This window comes from Gavialis gangeticus, unplaced genomic scaffold (genome assembly GCF_001723915.1).
Source record: "Gavialis gangeticus isolate Ggan-Ray unplaced genomic scaffold, GavGan_comp1, whole genome shotgun sequence".
Classification (NCBI taxonomy): domain Eukaryota; kingdom Metazoa; phylum Chordata; order Crocodylia; family Gavialidae; genus Gavialis; species Gavialis gangeticus.
Window position 1 is genome coordinate 193,105,840 of NW_017728992.1, and position 22,707 is coordinate 193,128,546.

Genomic DNA, 22,707 nt, shown 5'->3' on the forward strand with positions numbered 1-22,707 from the left:
GAGCCAATGATTGTGGCACTCTCTTACCCTAGTGTTACTGATGTTTCCAGCATTGCTCATTTTGTAGGTGATTAAAAGACATCCATGCTGGCTTGTATGTGTTTGTATTTTTATATATATATTATAAATAAAAAATACAAACACATATAAGCCAGCATGGATGTCTTTATATATATATATAGATATATATATATAATATATATAGTTTAAATTTCCAGACTGAAATGTGTGAGGTGAAAAAAGAGAAAATTGTCATAGAAAAGCCAACCAAAAGGAAATGCTTCAGCTTGAAATGGGAGAAAATATGTCATGTTTTCTCACCTTTCCGAGTTTCACTCTCCCTGATCATGAAAGAGCCGAACTTGTTGTTGGGAAGTTGTAGGAGTTCCTCTGCTTTCTCTCTTCCAAGCCCTTCAAATAACCAGCTGTGAAACAGGAAAAAAACCCAACACGTTTGGGGATGACACAAGTGAGGCAGACAGCGGCAGGCAGCCCTTGAAGTTGTAGCACTAGCCAATAAAAGTGACAGCAAAAATAACAGTCCCAGTCCCTCAACTATTTCCAGGCATGTATCCTCAGTTTAGGAAGTAAATCCTAATCTCCTTTTTCATGCCTTCTGCTTCATTACTTTCAGCAGAACTACCAAGAGGAGAACAAGGAGCAAGGCTCGATGTGATAAGGGAAAACAAAATCCTTCAAGCTTACTTGAACTGAACGTTAGCACTTTACTAGTGTTAAATAAAAATCACTGGATTGAAACATTTAGAGCTTTCAGATGTGTGAGTCATATTACCCACATTTATTAAGCCAAGGAAAAATATGTAATTATCTTGATGTGTGAAGCCAGATTGGCTTTTCATCAGTCAAATTCCACTAGGCTTTACTGGTGAGAGAAGAGAAAATCAAGCCTATTGATTTTTCTCCTCCACCTGGTTTGAAATGCTAGAATATTTTGAAGGAGTGGCCTGTAATGGGGACTGACCTACAAACATAAGCAATAGGACCTTCCATCTCCATTCTAACTTGCAGGGATTACATTTTTGATCAATTTTGTTAGTCCTTCAATTTTTTAACATTCTCATTTTGTTCCAGCGGACCTGTTTTCTGTAAGAAATTTATTTATGTCCAAGAGTATCTCTCTTTTCCTGCACGCACAGTGAAATTCCCTGGATGCAGAAGGTCAACACCAGGAGCTTAAATCCTACCCAAACCATCACTTTGTTTTCAGTAGAGCTTAAACAGTACTTGAGTTCCCTGCTGACCTTTTTGCAAGAGGGAGTTCCACCTCCACTTTGTTTAAGCTGGATCTCTTTATCAGTCTCTTAAGTTAGAGCCCAAACCACGGAAGTCTAGACCCAGAACTGAATCAGAACTTTTTTGGAGTTTGGGGTTATTTGAAACTGATATTTTGTGTTCGTATGAACAACTACTGGATTTGGATTTGGGAAAGAGTTGCAGGGAATTCAGATGTGTGTATCTAGTTCAGGCCATTTCTGAAATCGATTTTATGCCTGCCTGGTTATTAATTGTAATTATTATTGCAATTATGTTTGCATCAGAGGGCCTAGTTGAATGTGAAGGCTTATATCGTAAATCGTAGTATAAAAGCCCCTGTAGTTTTGGAATGCCAGAGAGATCAGAGGGTAATACTCACCCGTGGTAAACCTTTGCTACGTGTTTCCCGGGAATATAGTTTTCTCGACCTGTTGTGAGAGAATGGACTCTCCACCAGCCTCCTTCACTGTCAAACCAAGAAGATGAGTATTGTTAGATGTGTTTGGGGATCCTGCCTTCATTTTAGAAATGAGCTAAGCCAGAACATGGGCCAACAGGCAGTACATATTAGCTGATCAGTGTTTTCAGGTATATACATGAACACATTTTAGTTTCTTTCATATGTTGTCTGTCTTCTGCATATGACTGTTTGCTGCACCCTTGCTACAACTGGCTACAGAAATAGACAAATATTTTAGCTCATTTAAGCTGCCTACATAGCGAGTCATTTTTCTGTGGTCCAACTGAACAGTTTGCCGTCAGCTTTTCAGCTTTCTCATACAGAGCAGCTTTACAACCCTTGGTTTTGACTTTTTTTAACTTTTATATCCAGATTGTGATTGCGACTTGTGTGAAACTTGAATGTTCTTTTTATGGGGGTTTACTACAAAGCTTTCCTAAAATGAAAATCAGCCTTGTGTTTTACTTTGATTTCTAGAACTGCATGTACCAGGGATCAGCACCTCTGGAGCAATATAGCTCCGTTGAAATCAGTGTGTACTCTGGCCCAGAATGGATATCCTGGGAGTGAGCAGAACTCTTAGCAAGACAAGTGGTTCCAGTTTGGGACGTATCTGCTATGGTCCTGGGTGACAGCAAGGGCAGGGCTTCCAAAGGTTCAAACCTGTCCAGTAAGCATCCCAAAACTCTGGTAATGATCTGAATCACCCAAACCCATGGGGACCTTCGAGGATCCATAATTTCTATTTCTTTTCTATGGAATATATGAAACTTCCTGTTTCCAGCTGACGTACCAAATCCCCTGAGAGTAGCATTGCCTAATTAGCAAACCTAAACCCCAGATATTATATCCCAACCCCTCACATTCTAGCTTGAAGAAACCCCAGGAAGGAACTATCCCCCTCCTGGAAGTCTGTAAGTGGAGGCATAGGTCTCTACTGCTCACTTATGCATCCTGCTGTATAGTGGGCACAAGTAAATGGTAAATGGGCACGTGTCCTAAACAGATTCTGTTTATTGTGTTGATGACCTAATTCATGCAGACGATTCCTACAAAAGCAAATGGAGATTTCAGCACTGTCTTGTGAATCTTTACTTGCACATAGTTGTTTGAACTGAAGACTTAGAAAAATGAACAGCAAGGAACAGTGTGTACTTCTTGTAAATACTATTTGACATGGTGCCTCTGGCAACCGCTGCTCTGACTGACTGAGCTTTGCTGCTTTCCTTCAAGATTTATTTCTGGCAGAGAGGATATCTTCAGCTAAATGCATGTAGTGGGAGGCTAGTTCTGCACAGCTCACATCTAGGCCACCATGCGCCCCTGTGGAGAGTCCAGACCTTTTCTTTAGGATAGCAGGGCCTGTTTATTAGCGCTGTGTGAAATTTCGCTGGCTGTTTCGATTCGACGTTGTTTTGACTCATTTCAAGCTCAAAACAGTGAAATCGAATCGAAACAAAGGGCTTTGAAACAGCCTCAAAACAAAACAAGGCTAATTGAAACATTTCGAAAGTTTCCAAACATTTCGAGTTTCAAAGCAGCCAGGTGGTGGAAGATGGGAGAGCAAGGGCTGCGCTCTGAGCAGCTCCATAGCCCCACGTGGCCAGTGGGAGCACAGCCCTGGCTCTCCCCACCTCCCACCGCGAGGCTGTGGGAAGCTGATCACAGAGCAGGGGAAGGGAATTGAGCCCGATCACTGAGTTTCCTCCCAAGCCCTACAATCCGGCTGGGGATGGGAACTGAGCCCAGCTGAGCTGAGTTCCCCTCCCCAGCGCTAGATCAGGCTAGGGAAAGAAACTCAGCCCAGCTGGGTTCACTTCCCTTCCCCAGCCTCATCATAGCGCTGGGGAGGGAAACAGAGCGACTGGGCTCAGTTCCCTTCCCTGGTCCTGGGTGGCAACACCCAGCTTCCCTCCCTCATCTGGCAGGCAGATCAGGGGCCCACAGCCCCGGGAGGACTGCCACAGCCCCAGCAGCCCTCTCGGGGTTGTGGGCCCCTGATCTGCCTGCCAGATGAGAGAGGCTCTTTTGAGCTTCCCCATTATAGTGAATGGGCGAAACATCAAAATAGCGTCAAAACAGCCTCACTGTTTGACTAAATTAAATTTGAAACGCTGTTCCATCGAAACTTGGAAACTCAAGTCAAAACAGAATGGTGCCATTTCTCACAGTCCTACTGTTTATATGATCTGATGGGGAAGAATCTGCATGGTTTTTGTAAAGCGAAATCCTGCCTCGCCAATCTGCTGGATTTCTTTGAGGGTGTCAACAAGCACATGTCCAACTGGCTCCCCCTTGCCCTTTAAAAAGCATTTGACAAAGTCCCTCACCAAAGGCTTTTAAGCAAACTGCATGGGATTTGAGGAACTGTTCTTCTGTGAATTGAGAGCTGGTTAAAAGATACGAAGCAAAGGCTAGGGCTATAAATGGTCACTTTTCAGGATGGGGAGAGGTAAAAGTGAGGTTCCTCAGGGCTCTGTGCTAGCCCTATTTTGTTCAACATTTTCATCAATGACCTCTAAATAGGGGTGCACAGTGAAATCTCCAAGTTTGCAGATAATACTAAATTATTCTGGGTAGTCAAGTCCCAAGCCAATGAAGAGAAGCTGCAGAAAGATCTCAGTAAACTGAGTGGGTGGGCAAAAAATGTCAAATGAATGTCAGTGTTGACAAGTGCAAAGTAATGTACCTGGGGAAAAAATAACCTCAATTATATGTGTACAGTGCTGGGTTCTGAACTAGCTGTTATGATTTGGGAAAGAGACCTTGGAGTCGCCATAGATCATTTTTCAAAAACATCAGCTCAGTGTTCAGTGATGACCAACAAAGCCAATAAAATGTTGGGCATCATTAAAAAGGGAATTGAAAACAAAATGAAGAACACCATCATCCCATTATACAAATCCATAGCGCAGCCCTATCTTGAATGCTGTGTGCAGTTCCAGTCCCCACATCTCCAAAAGGAGATAAAATTGGAAAAGGTACAGAGAAGGGCAAACAAAATGATCAGGGGCCTGGAGCAGTTGCCATACCAAGAAAGACTATAAAGGCTAGAACACTTCAATGTGGAAAGAAGGCTGATGGGGGATAATATAGAGGTTTATAAAATCTTGAGGAGTATGGATCAAGTGAACAAGGAACAGTTATTCACCAAGTCCCAGAATATTAGAACTAGGGAATACTGAAATTAGTAGGTGACAGGTTTAAAATTAGCAAAAGAAAGCACTTCTTTATGCATGCATAGCTAACTTGTGGCATTTATTGTCACAGGAGGTGATGGACACACATCCAGGTTCAAAAGGGGACTGGAGAAATTCATGGATGATGGATCTATTTATGGCTATTGAACCGACTGGTTGGAGATGTTTCCTTTGGCATCTGTAACCCAATAAATGATGGAGGGCAGGAGGGTATTGAACAGGGATAGATTACTCTAGGGGTATTCACTTCAATGCTGTCCCTGCATAACATGCATTTTTGCCACTGCTAGGGACAAGATACTGGGCTAGATAGACCTTATGGCACTTTTTATATTCTTATATTTGCATAAATCATTTCAAGTGCTTTCTCTTCTGTGCTATAAACTGAATCAAAACAGGAAAAGGAAAGTTCCATTTAATGCTTACTTTGGCACTTGTTTATTACAAGGATACACTCTTGATCACTCCATAACAGATAGAGAGATATGGATATAGATATCTATATATATTCATTGAGACTGAACATATATAGTCATTCAGACACATGCGCCCCATGACCAATTTTTTTAATGAAGTTCAGAAATTATTATTAGTGTTACCTAGAGAGTTATCTGTGTTATCCAGATAGTGTATGCAGTAAATATGATGCACTTCAAAGCACAGAGGTCTGAAATAGCAGGACAACTGCTTAACAGCTTGAAGAAATCAAAGGAATTAAGGAACTGTCCCAGGGGAGGATGGGTTGCTGACAAATTAGCTCTGCTTCAGGCACCTGATAATGTCAGAAGTGGATTGGATTGGACACACATAAGAACTAGGTAGGAGCCTTAGCTGATGCAAATTAATACAGACCCTTTGGCCTGGAATCTCCAGTCCTCTAAGCCTAGTTTGTATTACTCGTGCCATGTAAACTGGGGTTTGGTCAAAGATCACTGGTGGAGAATTTTTTTCACGTAGGGAAATCCTTCATCACGAAGGAGGTAAGAGGGTCAGCTCCTTCACCTGTTATGCCAAAGTCCTTCCACTCCTGTCACAAGGAAGGGATCAAATCCTGGGTTCTTTGGTGCAGGGCAGTGTGTGGTCATGAAGGGGAGTGGCTGACAAGGTTGCACCATGCTTGATCCTGTGCTGCTTCAAGGCTCTTCACAGGTCTTATACCAGTAGCAGAAGTTAAAGGGAGGGGGCTACACCTCTCATTTCTGCCAGAGTCATGTGGACAAGGAACATGAAGCCCCTACCAGCATCTGTGGTTGCCATTTTGCACTGCTCCCACAGCTTGGACATACAAGAAACCAGGTCCATTTTCTTCAGTCTACTCCAGTGGAGTGTCTGGCTGTGTGTCTTTGGTTGCAGGACTGTCTATAACACGGCTGAAATGAATTGGAATTGGAAGCCAAGTTTGCATTCATTGCGGTCCATGGTATTTTCGTGGGAACCGGTAGATTCACCAAAACCAAAAGGAAAGTGTCATCAAAATTGTTGTGTTGGAAAAGTTTCTTAAGCCCAGGATGGAAATAGGGAGGAGGGCAGTGCAGGCAAGAGAGAGAGTATCCTCTTAGCACAGTGTAACAGGGAACCCTCTTGAAAGACTCAAGTCAAGTCTCTCTTGTGCCTGATTTGAACTATTCTGAGAATCTCTTGCTATGCTTTTTATTTATTCTTCTCCCCCTCCTTTCCCCCAGAAAAATACCAGAAGGTCTTGGTTTCATTCTGCATCAGAAGTGACACAAATATCAAAACTTCATTCCTTTTTTTGCAAAGCAGAACTCTTGATTTCTGGCCAGCCCTAGTGTTGAGTAGAATCATACCTCAGGGTATTCTTTGTCGAAGGACTTAAATAGGAATACAGGTCCCCCCAGGTGTGGGAGAATTTGGATTAGGATTAATTATCTGTCTTCTCCTAAAGTTGCAGTTGATTGAGCATTCAGATGCCTATACAAAGCCAAATCAGTCTTGCCTGATATTCTTGTTGACTTCATGAAGGGTTAGTTAAGGGTGAGCATTTTGGATTCCTTGTACATAGAGTCACCGCATAAAATTTCCTCTTGGTTGATGCAGTACGGTGCTGACTGTTCCCTCTGCTCAGTGAGAGTTGAATCTGATGCGAGTGACTGAAAGGGCATTATCTATGAAGAACTTCCTCATGAGCAATGAGAGTTTCCCAGAAGTAGTTGGGTCTCAGACATTCTCCCATAGAAGAAAACAAAATCTGTGTCCATATAGCATCAAATGAAACAACAGCATTGTATTAGAGTCTGAGTGAAACAGAAACAACTTACTCTGATAACACACGTAATTTCTCCCCTACTTGAAATATTGGCTCGCCGATATCTGGAGAGGGATAATCATAAAGGACAGCAAGGAAGTCGCTCTCCTGACCTAGGGAAAAAATGAAAATGCCATTATTAATATTGTTTACAGTCTGAACCGAAGTTTCAAAAATGTTTTCCAAAATGGGACCCTCAAAATGTAAGTATATGGATGACCTGACTTTGCACCTATGCTTCCATTAATCTTGTGTTTATTTACTTCTAATTAACCGAAAGCTTTCAAAGCGTCTTTGACTAATAATTACCGTATGTTAGCAGGAGACTCATTCTGAAACTACCGTAATGGATAAAAATTCATAGGCTTAGGAAATGTCCCAGTTTGAGTAATATCTCTCTATATGCAGTCTTAATTTCAATCTGAGTAATGCTGATTATTAGGTGTATGATATTTAGGTAGGTAAGGGTGGATATTGGGTTTTGTTGCATTGTTCAGCTGTGGTGCTCTTTTCAAAGATATACATGTAGGTTAAGTATAGCAAGAGGGGGATTTCTTTGTGAAAAAACAGTCTGAGGGGCAGACAAGTCCTGGAGAGTTGGCTGTACTTTAAAGAGGCCTTACTGAGAGTGCAGGAACAAACCGTCCTGATGCACAGGAAGACTAGCAAGTATGGCAGAAGACCAGCTTGACTTAGCAGGGAACTCTTTAGTTAACTAAATCACAAAAAGGAAGTTTGTAAGTGAAAAGTTGGACAACTAACTAGGGAAGAATACAAGAGCATTGCTCAGATACACAGGGATGAAGTCAGGAAGGACAAAGCAAATTGGAGTTGCAGTTAGCAAGGGATGTGAAGGGTTTCTGGCTGATGCAATTACAGAGCACTGGCCATCAACTCTGAAAACTCATGGCTATCAGGAGAGGTCCTGGATGATTGGAAAAGGGCAAACATAGTGCCTATATTTTAGAGGGGGGAAAAAAGAGGATTTAGGGAACTACAAACTAATAAGTCTCACCTCAGTCCCCAGAAGTATCATGGAGAAAATCCTCAAGGAATCCATTTCTAAGCACTTGGAGGAGAAAAGGATGATTAGGAGCAGTCAGCATGGATTCACCAGGGACAAATCATGCCTGACCAACCTGATTGCCTTCTATGACGAGGTGACTGGCTCTGTGGATGTGGTGAGACAAGTGGATGTGGTGTACCTTGATTTTAGCTATGTTTTTGATACCATCTCCCACAACATTCTTGCAGGCAAGCTAAGGAAAATATAGGCTGGCTGAATGGACTGTAAGGTGAATAGAAAACTGGCTGGAGCATTGGGCTCAGAGCGTAGTAATCAATGGCTCAATGTCTAGTTGACAGCCGGTGTCAAGTGGAGTGCCCCAAGGGTCAGTCCTGGAGCTGGTTTTGTTCAATGTCTTCATCAACAACCTGGAACATGGCATAGAGGGCATTCTCAGCAAGTTTGCAGATGACACCAAGCTGGGGGGAGTAGTAGATATGCTGGATGGTAGGGCTAGCATTCAGAGTGACTTAGAGAAATTGGAGGATTGGGCCAAAAGAAAATCTCGTGAGGTTCAACAAGGACAAGTGCAAAGTCCTGCACTTATGATGGAACAACCCTATGTACCAGTACAGGCTGGGGACTGACTGGCTGGGCAGCACCTCTGCAGAAAAGGACCTAGGGGGTCACAGTGGACAAGAAGCTGAATATGAGCCAGCAGTGTGCCTTTGCTCTCTAGCCTACTAATGGCCTCCTTGGCTGCATTGGTAGGTGTTGCCAGTAGGTCAAGGGAAGTGATTATTCCCCTCTACTTGGCATTGGCGAGGCCACATCTGGAGTACTGTGTTTGGTTTTGGGTCCCCCACTACAGGAAGGATGTGGACAAATTGGGGCGAGTTCAGCGGAGGACAACAAAAATGGTGAGAGGGCTGGGGGACATGACTTCTGAGGACAGGTTGAGGGAACTGGGCTTATTTAGTCTAGAGAAAAGATGACTGAGGGGGATGTAATAGCAGCCTTCAGCTACCTGAGAGGGAGTTCAAAGGAGGATGGAGCTGGACTATTCTCAGTGGTGGCAGATGACAGAACAAGGAGCAATGGGCTCAAGTTGCAACAAGGGAAATTTAGGTTGGATATTAGGAAGAATTTTGTCCCTAGGAAGGTAGTAAAACCCTGGAGCAGGTTACCCAAAGAGGTGGTAGAAGCTCCATCCTTGGAGGCTTTCAAAACACAGCTAGACAAAGCTTTGACTGGGATGATCTAGTGGGGGCTGATCCTGCTTTGACCAGGTGGTTGGACTAGTTGTGACCTCCTAACGTCTCTTCCAGCCCTAATTTTCTATGATTCTAAAACAATAGGAAACCAGAAAATGAATGTCCCTTTTCTTTCTGGTATATGGTTTGTTACTAGACAGGAAAGCTAATAGTCTGTCTATTCTTTTTCTCCCTAATTACGTACCAGCCATGGAACACAGATTTTCTTCATTTTTGTCAATGGAAAAGTAAATTCACATGATCTGTCCATTCATTTCCATTTGTAGTTTTGAGAGCAGAGCTCAAAAAGTAGGAAGTCCATAAGGAAGCTCCCTTTCCCCTGTTCCAACATCACACTGTTTTAAATGCTGGATTCTGAATATATTTTTAATAACACGCTGGGATGATACCCTTTATGTAAGGACAACAGAGACACCTCTGTGCCTTGTAGCCTCACTGTCTTGGTTCAACATATCACAGAAAGGCATTGGAATAGGTAAAGTACGTTAGAGAAAGTCACAACAGTGAGAGATGACAAGAGATAGATGCAGACACGTGCATGCACTTCCTGTTGTGTCTGTTCCTTCCTAGCTCTTCTTTAGCTTGCTAGCAGCAAATGCAGTGAATTGAAATGTAGGGCAGAATGTGGAATGAAGGCTGGCATGGAGGTGTAGGGTGAAGTCTGGGCATCACTGCCCAGAGCTATGTAGTTCAGCATAGTGGTGGAAGACTAATAAAAAAACTAGAGCTGTGAGGAAGTATGATTTGGAGAAGTGTTCTATTAATAGTTATATTTTCAGTACTGGAGTTGGTAGGGCAAACCCCTTGTTGATGTGTAAATAATTGGGGCGAAAAAAAAGCCTTAGAAGTATATTGGAAAGGAACGTAAGAGATGAATCACTTGCGCATCAGTTTTGGTTGGATTTTTTTCATTGAAACTTAACCACAATTAGAAATGATCTGTCAAGTCTGTAAATTTAAAGAAGTAAAGGACAGACTGTAGCTTTTTCATGGAGGCGGTCCTATTAGGCAGTTAATAACCATACGATGCCTTATGTTTGTAGTGTCAAATTCTGCAGCTGGGATGAACTGGTCAACAGCATGTTTGCATGTTAACAGTATCACGTTGTTTTTCTTTCGACTTGGGCCAAAAAATTAAGTGAGGCAGGTATCCCAAGTTTTACCTTAACTCAGCTCTCGGGTTTTATTATTGTATAGTAAGTTTGAAAAAGGCTATGGTTGAATGCGTCTACAATTACTTTTCCATCATGGAACAGAAATTCAGAAATCTTGCTGGTGAAAGTTTGCCTTGTGCTTAGTTTGGCTAAATTACAGTAGGCTGGAATTACTGATCAGCACGATGCTGACTCCTTTTCTAGGAATCTCAGAGAAATCAATGCAAGATTAATTGAAGGGAAAGTATGCAGAGTGGGGCTGGAGCACTCTTCCCCTCCACTATCGCTACAGTCCGGCAGAAGGAGTTTAGAAGGCAGTGCTAAATGAAAGGACGTTTGCTTAAATTGATTGCATATAATTAAAATGCCTTAGCATTTTAACTTCATGAGGCTATTTATAAAGGTTTCATTTCCATATTGAGATAGGTGCTGGAAAATGAACTCTGCTTATCAGCCCTTGTTGCTTGTGTGCAGTCGCTTCCACACTGCCACGCATCAGGGGATGCGTCACTCTCTGTAGACGGCAGGGACTGTCACTGCTTTCACATTTTTTGTTTTTCTGTTTTTGTTTCGATTTTGCACGTGGGCTATGTCGCTCCGAGTGGGAGGGAGCATTGTAGAACTAACTGGCACTTTCCGTGAACGTGACTTCTTTGAATGTGTCTGTTGATCCAGAAGAGAGCACCAGCTCAGGTCATTTATTCAAACCCTTCTAGCAGTCCTCCACCTCGCGTGCCATGGGGTTTCATTTAAAATGGAGTCTGAAGCCAAATCAGCCCACATTTCCAAGCTGCAAAGCCAGCGAGCCACTCCATGATGTTTTTTTCAAAATCCTAGATCACCCCAGGTTTGCCTGCATCTCTTGCAGACACCAGTGCTTCAAAGTAGGGACCCTACAATAATCCTGTTATCTCAAATCCAATCTCAGGAGTGATCAGAGGCATTTGATCCAGTCCCACCCCCACCCCCATCTACCAACCTTTCACCTTTGTAAGAATAAAACCTGACCAGCAGTTTTCAAACCCAACCTCTCTTGCAGTTTTAGAAGTCTCCTCTAATGGGGAATGGCCTAGCAGTTGCAGCAAAAAATAATAAGAATCTAAGACGGTTATTTCCACTGAATCGGGTGTACTCTAAGGTTTCTAAGCCAACACCCTTATAACCCCCTGGGTGCCTTGTGAATATCAAGTGCTTTTAAACAACTCACTAAGGGTTCAGTTATGACTTGTGCTGCACACTTAGATGAGGGAGCCAGGGGACACAAGCACATACCAACATGCCAGCGTAATTTAAATGAACACTGGGACTCGTGTACGTACCACATTATTCCTCCCCTGGGGTAAGTAGATAAGATAGGGCAGAGAAAGCTAGAACCAGGATTCCCTCCCATCACTTCCTGACTACCACGGCTCAGTTGTTATTGGGGCATTATAATTTAGTGCTGGCAATGCCTGCAGGAAGTAGGGAAAGCATTATGACTCAAAGGTGTCTCTGGTGGGGTCTGGACTGCACTTCGGGGATGTGACTGCAGCTGATGTGGACAAACCTGAGCTAGTTTTAACAAGGTGGCTCAAGTACAGCTTGCAGGCTGGCAAACTAGTGCATGCTCAAGTATTCATCCATATCCCAGGGCTGGGGGCTGCACCCTAGGTTGATTGCCGTTAGACTGTTACCAGGGCCTGAGTATAGTAGTTTAAGACTAGCTTCGGTAGGCCAAGAAGTAATCACACCTTTTGCTTTCAGTCTCCAAATTATGCACTACCCCTACTTTAGGGCCGTGCTTAAAATTAGGGAGATGTTTTGTGCATTGAGGAGCACTAAAACCAAGAAGAAAAATATAAGGGAATGCATTCAGTACAGGTCTAAATGGGACAGTGGGAGTCAAGAATCTGGAAAAAAATTAAAGTAACCATTCAGAATAAGTAGTGGGGCCCAGCTTAATTGCCCTCTTTCTCCTTCCTTCCTCTTAGGTTTGCTTTCTTTTACCTTTATTTCATTCCACCTGTTTCAACACCACTGGCAGCTCAGCAAAATGTAGCAGCCTAAAACATCCTCCCTCACAATTATTTATAACAGTATATGAGGGTGTTTCACAAAGTAAAAGCAGTTTATATGGGATTGACTTTGTTTTGTTCAGAAAAAAGCAAGTGACTGTACACACATCAGTTTGAATTGTTTACCTGCACTTTTCAAGGTCCTTTATCCTTTGCTCCCTAATAGAAATCTCAATTCTTCTGGATCATTGTGAGTATAGTTATTAGCATCATGACTGGTACTAAGTTAAAGCCAAACACGAGCACTATGGAAGATATTGGATCCATTTTTCAAAAGATGAAGGACCTGATCCCATGTCTAGTTGAAGAGCAGAAACTTAGCAAGCACCATCTCAGACCCTGGGGTGCTGCCCTTATCCATAGAGCAACACAGACTTCACCACACGCCCTTGGCAGTATCCTCTACCACCAGGCTGAACGCAGAATAAGGAGAGGGGAAGGTGGTTCTGTTTTCAGGGCCCTTCAGTCCTTGGTTTCTATTGCAAATACTAGTAAATGCAGTAAGGCCAGGTACAGACATAAGTGATTGGAAACTGGTCTGTACCCATAACAGAAGTTCAGCACATGCAGACTGGTTTAAAAATGGTGGTACCTGATCTAAGTTTTGTACCATCCCACCCCACAAAGGGCAAACGTGTTCTGTTCGCTACCGATCTAAACTATGCCGCTTACAGAAAACCACATAACTTCTCCTGATTCCAGTGCAGGCTTTTTGAATGTCTGTACCTAGCCTAAATGGAAGCTCCCCACAAAGACTCAATCCCTCAATCTCCCCACAAAGACTTGAACTCTCAAGTCAATTCACCTACACTGGGGACCTTCAAGAGAAATGTTCCCTGTGTCATTCATTACCAATGCCCCTCTGTTCAGTTTCCTCAGACTTTTAGAGTTTGAAACGCCTGGTCCTTGGTTCATTTTAAAAATAGCACTGGAGTTTCTGCTCCCCTTGGGTCAGATTTGTCACCTGGTGTGAGTAAGAGGGAGCCCACAGTAGGGCTACCCTTGAAAGAAAAGCCTAGGGAAGGAATTATGACTCAGAGTCACATTTCTTCTGAGTCGCATTTCTTCCACTGTTCCCCTTTTGCACCTGGTAAGAAGAAGTTAGCTTCACCCTTTATCTATGATATAACTCGCTTTTCCCCCTTGCATCACCTGCCTGGCATGTTGTGGCTTAAGAGCTACGGCTGTGCTCATTCCCCCCTTCCCGGCTGTAGGTGGCCTTTGAACCCCGTTTTGCTCATGTGGGTGCACTGGACCAAGGAATGCTTTTGGCTCTCTCTTGGGTGACTGCAGTGCTTAAAGGTTGTTGTTTTACACATTTGTTGTTATCTTTAGCAGTGTGGAAAGTTGGCAGCCTGCTAGCATTGGCACAAGCGTTTGAAATGACAGTAAACATCAGGATCACTGCACGTGATGTATTATTAGGGGTTTTTGGTTTTTAACTAACACCAATCAAGCCTAAGCAAAACAAAACAGAGGAGCAGGGTTTTATATAATATATGCCACAGACACCCAAACTGGCATATTTTTGTTCCTGAAATAGGTCAGTGTTTTCTGATACGCAGGGAGCTCACCCCAAGGTGAAGTAGGAAAGGGAGACTTTTTAACTTTTGTAATTACTTTTATGAGAATCATAGAATAATGATTCTCGGGACTCATTTTAGTCTAACCTCCTGTTCAAAGAGAATCATCCTGATCTAAGCCACTCCTGCCAAATAGTTGTCTAGTTGGCACTTCGCAACTTCCAGTGATGGAGATCCCACAACTGCTGGAGTTAATCTGCCCAGAGTCAGAAAGTTTTTCCTAATATCTAACCTAAATTTCTCTTGTTGCAACATAAACACCTTCTATCTGGTCCTGCCTCCGGCAAACATAGCACGAGCCACAAGCTGGTTGAAAACAAACTTCTCGTGCTGAACATCCCAATTCCTGCGCAGGAAGCTCAGGCATCCTTTTCCATGTATTCAATGGCTGAATACAGATGTGCGAAAGAACCCGGAGTTTATGCATACTTTTTTTTTCTTCAAAGAAATTAGGAATTGCTTACCGACTTGGTTTGGCACACTTATTTCTTCAGGGGCTCTTGTTGTTTTCATAGTGTTTCCCATTGCTCTCTTTATTTTTGTCAATGCACTTCAGAACTAAAACAAAAGAGACATTAAATGAGACTTAGAATGGCACCTGCTTTGCCAGCCCATAAAAAAATGACCCAATTTCAGGCTTTCAATTTTTATAAAGTTTGTTTTTGGCCTTTGAAAGCTGATGTTTCACATTCATACTAGAGTTTTACATATTTGCTAAACTCTCACCACTTTGGTCTTTTATCAGGGGAATAGCAGCAACCACAGCTAGGGAAGTTGCTCAGAAGTACTGTGTGTAGCAAAAGTTTCCATTACCAGAACCTCAGCACAATAGGAAGTCACAGAAAAACTGTGCCTATGTGAGCATTTTTACATTATTTGATCTATAAAACAAATGCCTGTTTCCTATCCCAAGGCACTTCTCAGCATTTGTTCGACCTGTTACGCTGTTTTGCTGAGAAACATTGGTAATGTTGTTCGGCAGTTTCCTTGTACTGAAGTCCTGGTCTCAGTGAATGTGCTCAGTGTAAAGAAGGTAAGGGTGGTTGGGGGATCCCATGGGAACACAGAAATAGCCATGTGGGATCAGACTTATAGACCAGTATCTTGCCTTAACCATCACCAATACAAAATGCTTCAGAGGAAGGTACAGGAAATGCTGCAGGAAGCAGTTTTGAAACTAGTGGCTCTTAAAGGAACTTGCTTTAATCCAAATTAGAAAGTTCCTTTTAACCCCATGTAAGGACCAACGTAGGCTAGAATAAGCTTCCCATTTAGCTAGAAAGTGGTTTATCTTACGGCACAGTTTCAGAGGCAGACTGCTTCGGCTGTGGCTTCTTTAAAATCACACGTGAATATCCAAGCACCCTTACCTAAAATCAGATTATTTTTATCTCTTTCCGGAGGTTGCTAAGAAGGAAAAAAAAAAAAAAAGCCAGCCTGGGCCTGAATATTTTCATATGGCTGAATGTATCCTGTATTTACAGTCTGGGAGCTCTGCAGAAAATGCTGATCTTACCTAGTTTAAATATTTCAAAGGCACTTATCACCTGGTTGTTAGAGTCTACCATCACCTAAAGTGGGCCCAGTTTGGGTACTCGTACACATATTGGTTGTCATCCCACTGAAATCAGGGAGACTTTTTGTCATAGTTGGTGTAAGAGTATAAGAATCTACCCTGCTACTCAACTGCACTCCAGGAACCATTCTGTTGGGTTCTCCTAGTGTTGGATAGCATTTAAAGGTATCCTTTGCTATTGGCCTTGTTTCATGTAGTAAGACAGATGGCTGTGAACACATTAATCCAACTCCAGCTCATGCAATTTTCAAGGGCTGTATTCCTGCACTGGGTGTCATAGAGACTCCTGACCAAAAATCTCTATTCCATTGGCATCCATTTTGTATTTGCCATCATCTAGTTTAGTGCACTGCACTGGCTGTAGCACCTCTGGAGGATTCAGCTATACCATATCTTTTTGACACATCACAAAAGTCTTCTTTTACAAAAAACAAGGCAATTCTTCAGTGCACAAGTTGACAACAACCTCTAAAGGCTTTAAAGAAAACATCTTTTAAATAAGGTAGACAGGTACTCACATTTCTGTGAATAATGGGACCTTTTAAAGCGGATACGAAAAATCAGATCATGCACCTGATTCCTAGTTTGCGGAGATGCCTTAAATTGAAAGTTTGGAAGGCACTGGTTTCCCACAAGATTAGTCTCCTGGACCCTCAACAAGCATTTTGGTTGTCAAGATACAGTTTTAATCTTAAATTTAGTGTCTGTTGGCTACATATTCCATCAAGAACGGTGCATTTGGATATGTTTGCACTGCGGTTTCTGCTGTAACTGCAGCAAGTGTAGACATACCTATCTAGCTTGGGTCCACTTGCTTGTATAGCCACTGCACCACAGTGCACATTGCAACATCAGTCCAAGAAGCAGCATAGACGCTCAGACAGTTACTTCGTGCTGAGCTCTGTGCTGTCACAATTTCTCTGCTGGCGGTACCTGAACTTGCTAATTGAAACCTAGTGCCCATAAGTCTATGTAAGCTGCAGTGGATCAAAAGGTCAACAGTATTAACGTTTTATCATCCCAAATGTTGGTGCTTTATACAGCTATTTCTCAAATGAACCCAGTGCTTGATGGTCATATTGTACACCACATCTTTTCTAACTGATGAGCTCTCTAAGGGGCCTATCACTCTAGGAAGTCAATGGAGATAGGCTAGAGATTTGAATTCAGGGACCAGAGTCCCTGGTGCTCTTTTCTCTAAAATGGACAATGCAGCTACACAATGGGCAACATTTTGGACAATGGACAATTCGGGGATTTGAATTGGACAATTCAGAGATTTGAATTCAGAGACCAAACTCTCTGGTGCTGTTCTCTCTAAAATGAACAATTAACAGCTACGTAATGGGCAAAATTTTCACAAGTGTTTAAATGACTTGGGAGCTCAAGTCCCATTTTCTAATATCTCCAAGTGCCAATATCACTTTAGAAAATGAGCCTTAAGGCTTCTAAGTCACTTAAGCACTTTGGAAACATCTCTACATGTTTTAACCATATGAATCTGTTTAAGAACTTGGCTTCCATTGCCTTCATCAGTAGGTATGTCCATACCCAATGCAGGGCCCTTGACTGCTCAGTTTTATAAAGTTGGATAATGCAAAGCCACTTACTTGTCAGAACCCATAAGGCCTCAGTGCCTCTATCCATTAACGTGCTCCTCAAATAAGTTTGTTAGCAGAGCATGTGGTTATCTGAAGGTAAGCTATTTTGGTTAGATTATGCCATCTCTATCATCACAAAATGCTACCTTACTTCCTGAAAAATTCTAAATGCCATTCACTAAGTGTATGCTTTTCTTCCGTATTTGTTCAATTGCACTTAGTGTTTCCATGTGATTGCAGCTATCTCGTTCCATTATCTATCTCAGTGACATTTTCCATCTTAAGATTCACTGACGTTAATTACACTTGTTTACAATAAAGAGAAAAGAAAATGAAAAGGTGCAAGTTTCCCATGATGAACTCCTCCAAAGTGATCGCATTTGCAAAGAGGAACCCTTGGACTGCCGTGTGCTTTGCAAATGAAGTTCACCATTAAACGCTTAGCCAGAATAACAGCATATTTGGTGTGCTCTAATGGGCTCAAGAATACGTTTCCAAACACTTCACTCTCTGTGGGTGTTTGGAATGGAAACGATGGCATGAGGAACTCGTTCAAGGGGGGACAGGGCTTTGTGAATTAAATTGTTTGGTGGTGGTGGATTGTCAATATCACCACCACCTGTTTGGCCTGGAACATAGGGATAGGGAATAGTAAAGCTGGGGAAATTAGACTTTGATGTCTTAGGAGGCTCTTTCCAGTTCTGTCACTCAGTTTATATATTCCTATGTTCCTTGATTTATTTGGCATAATCAAATACTAAACAGCACTGCACATGGTTAAGTACACAACTAGACTGTGCAAGTAAGCAACATGTCCTTCCGCAGGACATGTTACTCCATCACCGCACAATAAACCAAGCTATTTTTCTTCAATTTGGGAAGACAGATAGGTAACTGCATAGTAGTATGCATTGTGGTTTATGGATGAGCCAGTTGTTTGTCATCTAACTAAACTGTTAAACAATTAGCTTTATAAGTTAAATTCATATAACAAGGAGTCTACTGAAAGCATTTAAGTATGATAAATTTTGTGGCAAATGCTTGGGATGTAGGCAGGGCAAATATCCCCTATGTACAATAATTGCAGGTTTTGATGGCAGACTCATAGGCTGGTTCAGTGGGGCTTGCGGAAGATACAATAATGACAGATAATGCCAGCAGCAGCCCAGAAGGCCTGCTGTGATTGCCTCACAATTTTGAGGAATAACAGTCACTGAAGGTTATATTGCAACCGTTTTTCTCCTTGGAAGGACAGAGGTGGCATTCTCCATACAAAGATCAGTTCTGAAGTCTCTCACAAGTGTTTAAATTTCACTGTAAAGAGTAAATTTGCACTCAGCACTCCTTGGCCAGTCTTAAGCTTTGGGGATATACCGTTTCAGAGAGCAAATAATTCTAACCATGACAATTTGCAAGCACAGTTCAAGTCACTTTGACCTGCCGGTGTTTGACTGCACCACAAACTGGTACTTAAACATCTAAGGCTCTACGTATATAATGAGCTCTTTGCAGAGAGACTCCTGTATCCACCCAGAGCCCTAGTGCTTTCAGTAGGGCTCCATGCAAGCCAAGGAGTCAATTCACATTAACGCCATCAAAGGACTGTGGTCTTAGCAACCTAAATTGAGAACCCAAGTAATTCTAGGTACAGGTTTTCACTGAATATTTGCAACTCATGGATTAATAGAAATTATGTGCATCTTGTCCTCTGGCTTAGGGGTTGCACACTGAACTTGTGGCATAAAGGTTGTGAGCTCAATCCTGGGTGTGAACTCAAACCTGCTCATGGGAAGTGGGATCCTAGTCGTTGTCAGGAAACACTTTGGATTCAATGATGTACTGAGGTCCGTTTTGACCCAAAATCTAAGAAAAGCAGATCTGGAAGGGATTTCAACAAGATATCTAGTGTAGCCCCCTGCATGAAGCAGGATCATACCTATCCAAACCATCCCAGACAAATCCATTGTCTAACGTATTAGAAAAATTACATAGTCAACTCTGACGCAACCATAAGACATAACACCCTAACCAGCTACAGGCAAAGCAGGAGGATCAAGGAGGGCAATATCTTGCTGCTGCAAAAAGATTAGCACAAAAACTTATACTCCACAGTACCTACTTTTTAAAGAGGATACAGTGTTGGATTATTTAAATTACTATGGTATGTTTGAAATGAAACTGCTTTTTAAAGATTTTGTAAAGTTATATTCTGAAGATTGAAGGAAGATTATTTAAAAAAAAAAAAAAAAGCAAAAACATAAGCATCTTCCATTCTGCAAGGAACAGGTTTACCAACTAGTACATTTCAGCCACATTCATTAATTACTGGATTAATTATTTACAATATATTGTGCACTTTTTCTGCCTTACTGTATTTGTATATTTTTCACCTTCATTTTCAAATAGGTACTCAAGACTTAATACTCATTAAAATCCATAGGAAATATGTGCCTAAGTCCTTGCAGCTTGAGAAACATAGTCACTGTTATTGATAACATTCAGGAATCCATACCTTACACATTTGAAAAAACACATTTTACTACTTGTATCTTTAAGTATTTTACCCGAAGCTCCTTATAAATCCCTGGTTTGGATCACTTGGCAAAATTTAGCTCCCTGTACCTCTTGGGATGTAGTATGCACTTGGAAAAGTTAGGACAGATCCTTAATGCTGTATTAATAAAAGCATATGAAAACCACTGCAAAATCTAGGTACCTTGAAAAAACAGAAACATTTCATCACAAACCCCCTTGGCAATTTGATTAAAAAACCCAAACCCGCTGTTCCATTTGTGGCATTTATTTCAAATGAAGGCACATTAATCTTTGCCTCCCTAAAGGCTTTTAAGTCTTCCTCTAAAGTTTTTTTTTTTTTTTTTAATTTTCAGTAGAAATAAAGTATGCATTCATTTCTGTTTTGCAGAAAACCATAGCAAGGAGCAAAAGGCCACATGATCTAATATACCTTTTCTATCTCTATCTTCCATGTATAAGGTCCATGCTTCATCAGTTACTGGGGACAAATCTTCTTTGGACTTAAATATGGATTAGGAGATCTGGCCCACTAGTTAGAGAATCCTAAACATAACAGAGCAATGCTTACCTTTAAATGCAGAGCATTGTATTCCAGTTTGAAGTAGGCTTTAGAAAAGGAGAAGTCATAATACAGTGTTCATGCCGCTAGCAGGATCTAGCTGATGAGGTTGAGAAGCAGCCAGTCGAATGAGCGTGTTGTGAAGTTCACCCTGTCATGTAGAACGGCACTTGTCAAACAGGCCACATACTTCCTCTCTGAGAGAGAAGGAAGGCTTGAAGTGTTTTCAACAGATGAGGTTCCTGTTGCAAGTGACCACTTGGGGTCTCGGTGACACTTTCTCTATATGCTGAGGAAAATGGCAGGGGGGGTGGGCTTGGGCATGTTACACAATGGTTTGTTTGATCGGATCAGATCAGATAATAAAATGAACACAAATAATTCGTATTTTAAATCAGTAAAGCACCAGCTTCTATTCTTCCCTCCCCCTTACTACATATATCCAATAAAGTTCAACCTCCAAAGCCTGCAACTTATTTTCCATAAGGTCCTGTTTTTTTTCTGGGTTTGCAGCTAGACAGGCCAAGGTACAAAACTTTGACCATGATCATGATCCTGTCTTAAGCCAGACTAGATCCCAGCATCGTCCTCATTCTCAGCCCTTTGATCTAATCCCTGGCACACCCCTGCTTCAAAGTATTTAATGTAGACTGCTCAACCGCAGCAGTGAAATAAATAATGTTGACCAAATGCCTGTCTATAAAGCCCCTTCTAATCTCAGAAGGCATCATGCAATGTACTGAATTAAGCCTCCTGCTACCTTTATGGTGGTCAATTTTGTCATTTCTGAAGCACTGAGCTATGAAACGACCTGTTCAAAAGTCACTCATTGAGCCTATGGCAGTTGCATAAGTACAGATGTGCCTAGCTTGCTTGAGATAGCCTAGTGCTCTGTTTTGTTCTTGTGCCCTGAATGTACTCTGGACTGTTGATATGAATAATCTCATACAGTGGGATTAAAAAAAATTTCTCTTGAGTGCAGATGTTGATTGATATGTCAGCCTGAGAATGGCTGCAAGCAGAAGTTCATTGTCAAGCCATGATATTTCATGAAATGGAAAATGTGTAAGGCTAAAAAAGCAAAGAAGCTGTTCTGTAGGATTTGTTGCAACCAAGGGAGCCTGGTTAAAGTCCCAGGACAGAAGGTGTGCCAAAATGTTGAACCACAGTAATTAGAGGGGAGTTTTGTGTTTTAATGTGCTCTGCTCACAGTTGTTACCTTGAGGGGAAGGGAAATTACTGAGAGGCTCAAGGTGGAAGTGGGTTTGCACTGCTGAGCCAACACAAGCTCACAAATCTAGTGCTCTGGGAGACTTGGTTTGACAGCAGCCATTGCTACCTCAGTGCTGCCTGATGATTGCTGCCCGTTCAGGTCTAATTTTGGGGACTTGATGGCTTCTCCAAACTGCAGTTCTGTGGCAGGAGGTGCATGGAGTTTTTCTTACTGAGATAGCCCACAAGCAGAAATGTGGTAAGTGCCTAAGCTGCGTATGTGCATCTGACAGCTCTGCTATCTACTCGGCAACTTTAATTGAACTTTATATAGCTCTCAAAATAATTGGCATCTGAAATGAGGAAGGAGATGAGCTAGTCCTTCAGGACAACTTGGAAGTGAGGTATAATAACTGCCATTAAGTGTATGCAAGTGCATACTCCAGGTAAGTATGTAGCTTGTTTTCAGTCCACTTAAACCCGTCACACTGGACATGTCTATATGAGACGTTTACTGCGGAGCTGCCTAATTAGCTCTTTCATGCTGGAAAGCAGTGACAAGCAATGACGCAAGCAACTCAGTCTAGGAGAAAATATAGCGCTAGGAACAAAGAGCGCAGAGCACCCCTCTAAATGGGGGCAAGCATCTTGGAAAGCAGTGACAAGCAGCAGAACAAGAAACTCAGTCTCAGTCTACCTGTGTGGCTCTATTAGGCCTAATAAATTCTGCAGTAGGATAGTTCTTGTAAATACAAGTGCTGTCTTACTACAGAGTTATTTACTGTGCAGCAATGCCCCGGATGACTGGGGCAAGATGGTGCTTCGATGTGGGAGCTGCCTACTGGCACTGAAGCACCCTCATGCCCCAGCCAGGCCTTCTGCAGCACATTGAGCCAGGTTTGAGCAGCCCTGGGTTGGCAGGCTGACCCCCTAGTTCCCTCTGCCAGCTGGG

General features: G+C 42.2%; 2 protein-coding genes across 3 annotated transcripts in view; one reads left to right on the plus strand and one right to left on the minus strand.

The window, feature by feature from the left end:
- The window catches only part of SLA (Src like adaptor), a 37,278-nt gene extending 16,478 nt beyond the window's left edge, over positions 1 to 20,800 (minus strand). For both annotated transcript variants that reach the window (XR_002099592.1, XM_019528188.1), the window contains exons 1-5: positions 20,553 to 20,800; positions 14,737 to 14,830; positions 7,215 to 7,314; positions 1,655 to 1,741; positions 322 to 425 (exon numbers count right to left, since the gene is read on the minus strand). Coding sequence is in view for 1 of the 2 variants with exons in the window: in XM_019528188.1 (XP_019383733.1) it covers positions 322 to 425; positions 1,655 to 1,741; positions 7,215 to 7,314; positions 14,737 to 14,797 (352 nt within the window). In the remaining variant the exon portion in view is untranslated. The remainder of the gene's footprint in view (positions 1 to 321; positions 426 to 1,654; positions 1,742 to 7,214; positions 7,315 to 14,736; positions 14,831 to 20,552) is intronic.
- TG (thyroglobulin) overlaps positions 1 to 22,707 on the plus strand; it is a 257,089-nt gene that overhangs the window by 182,864 nt on the left and 51,518 nt on the right. The window lies entirely within an intron of this gene.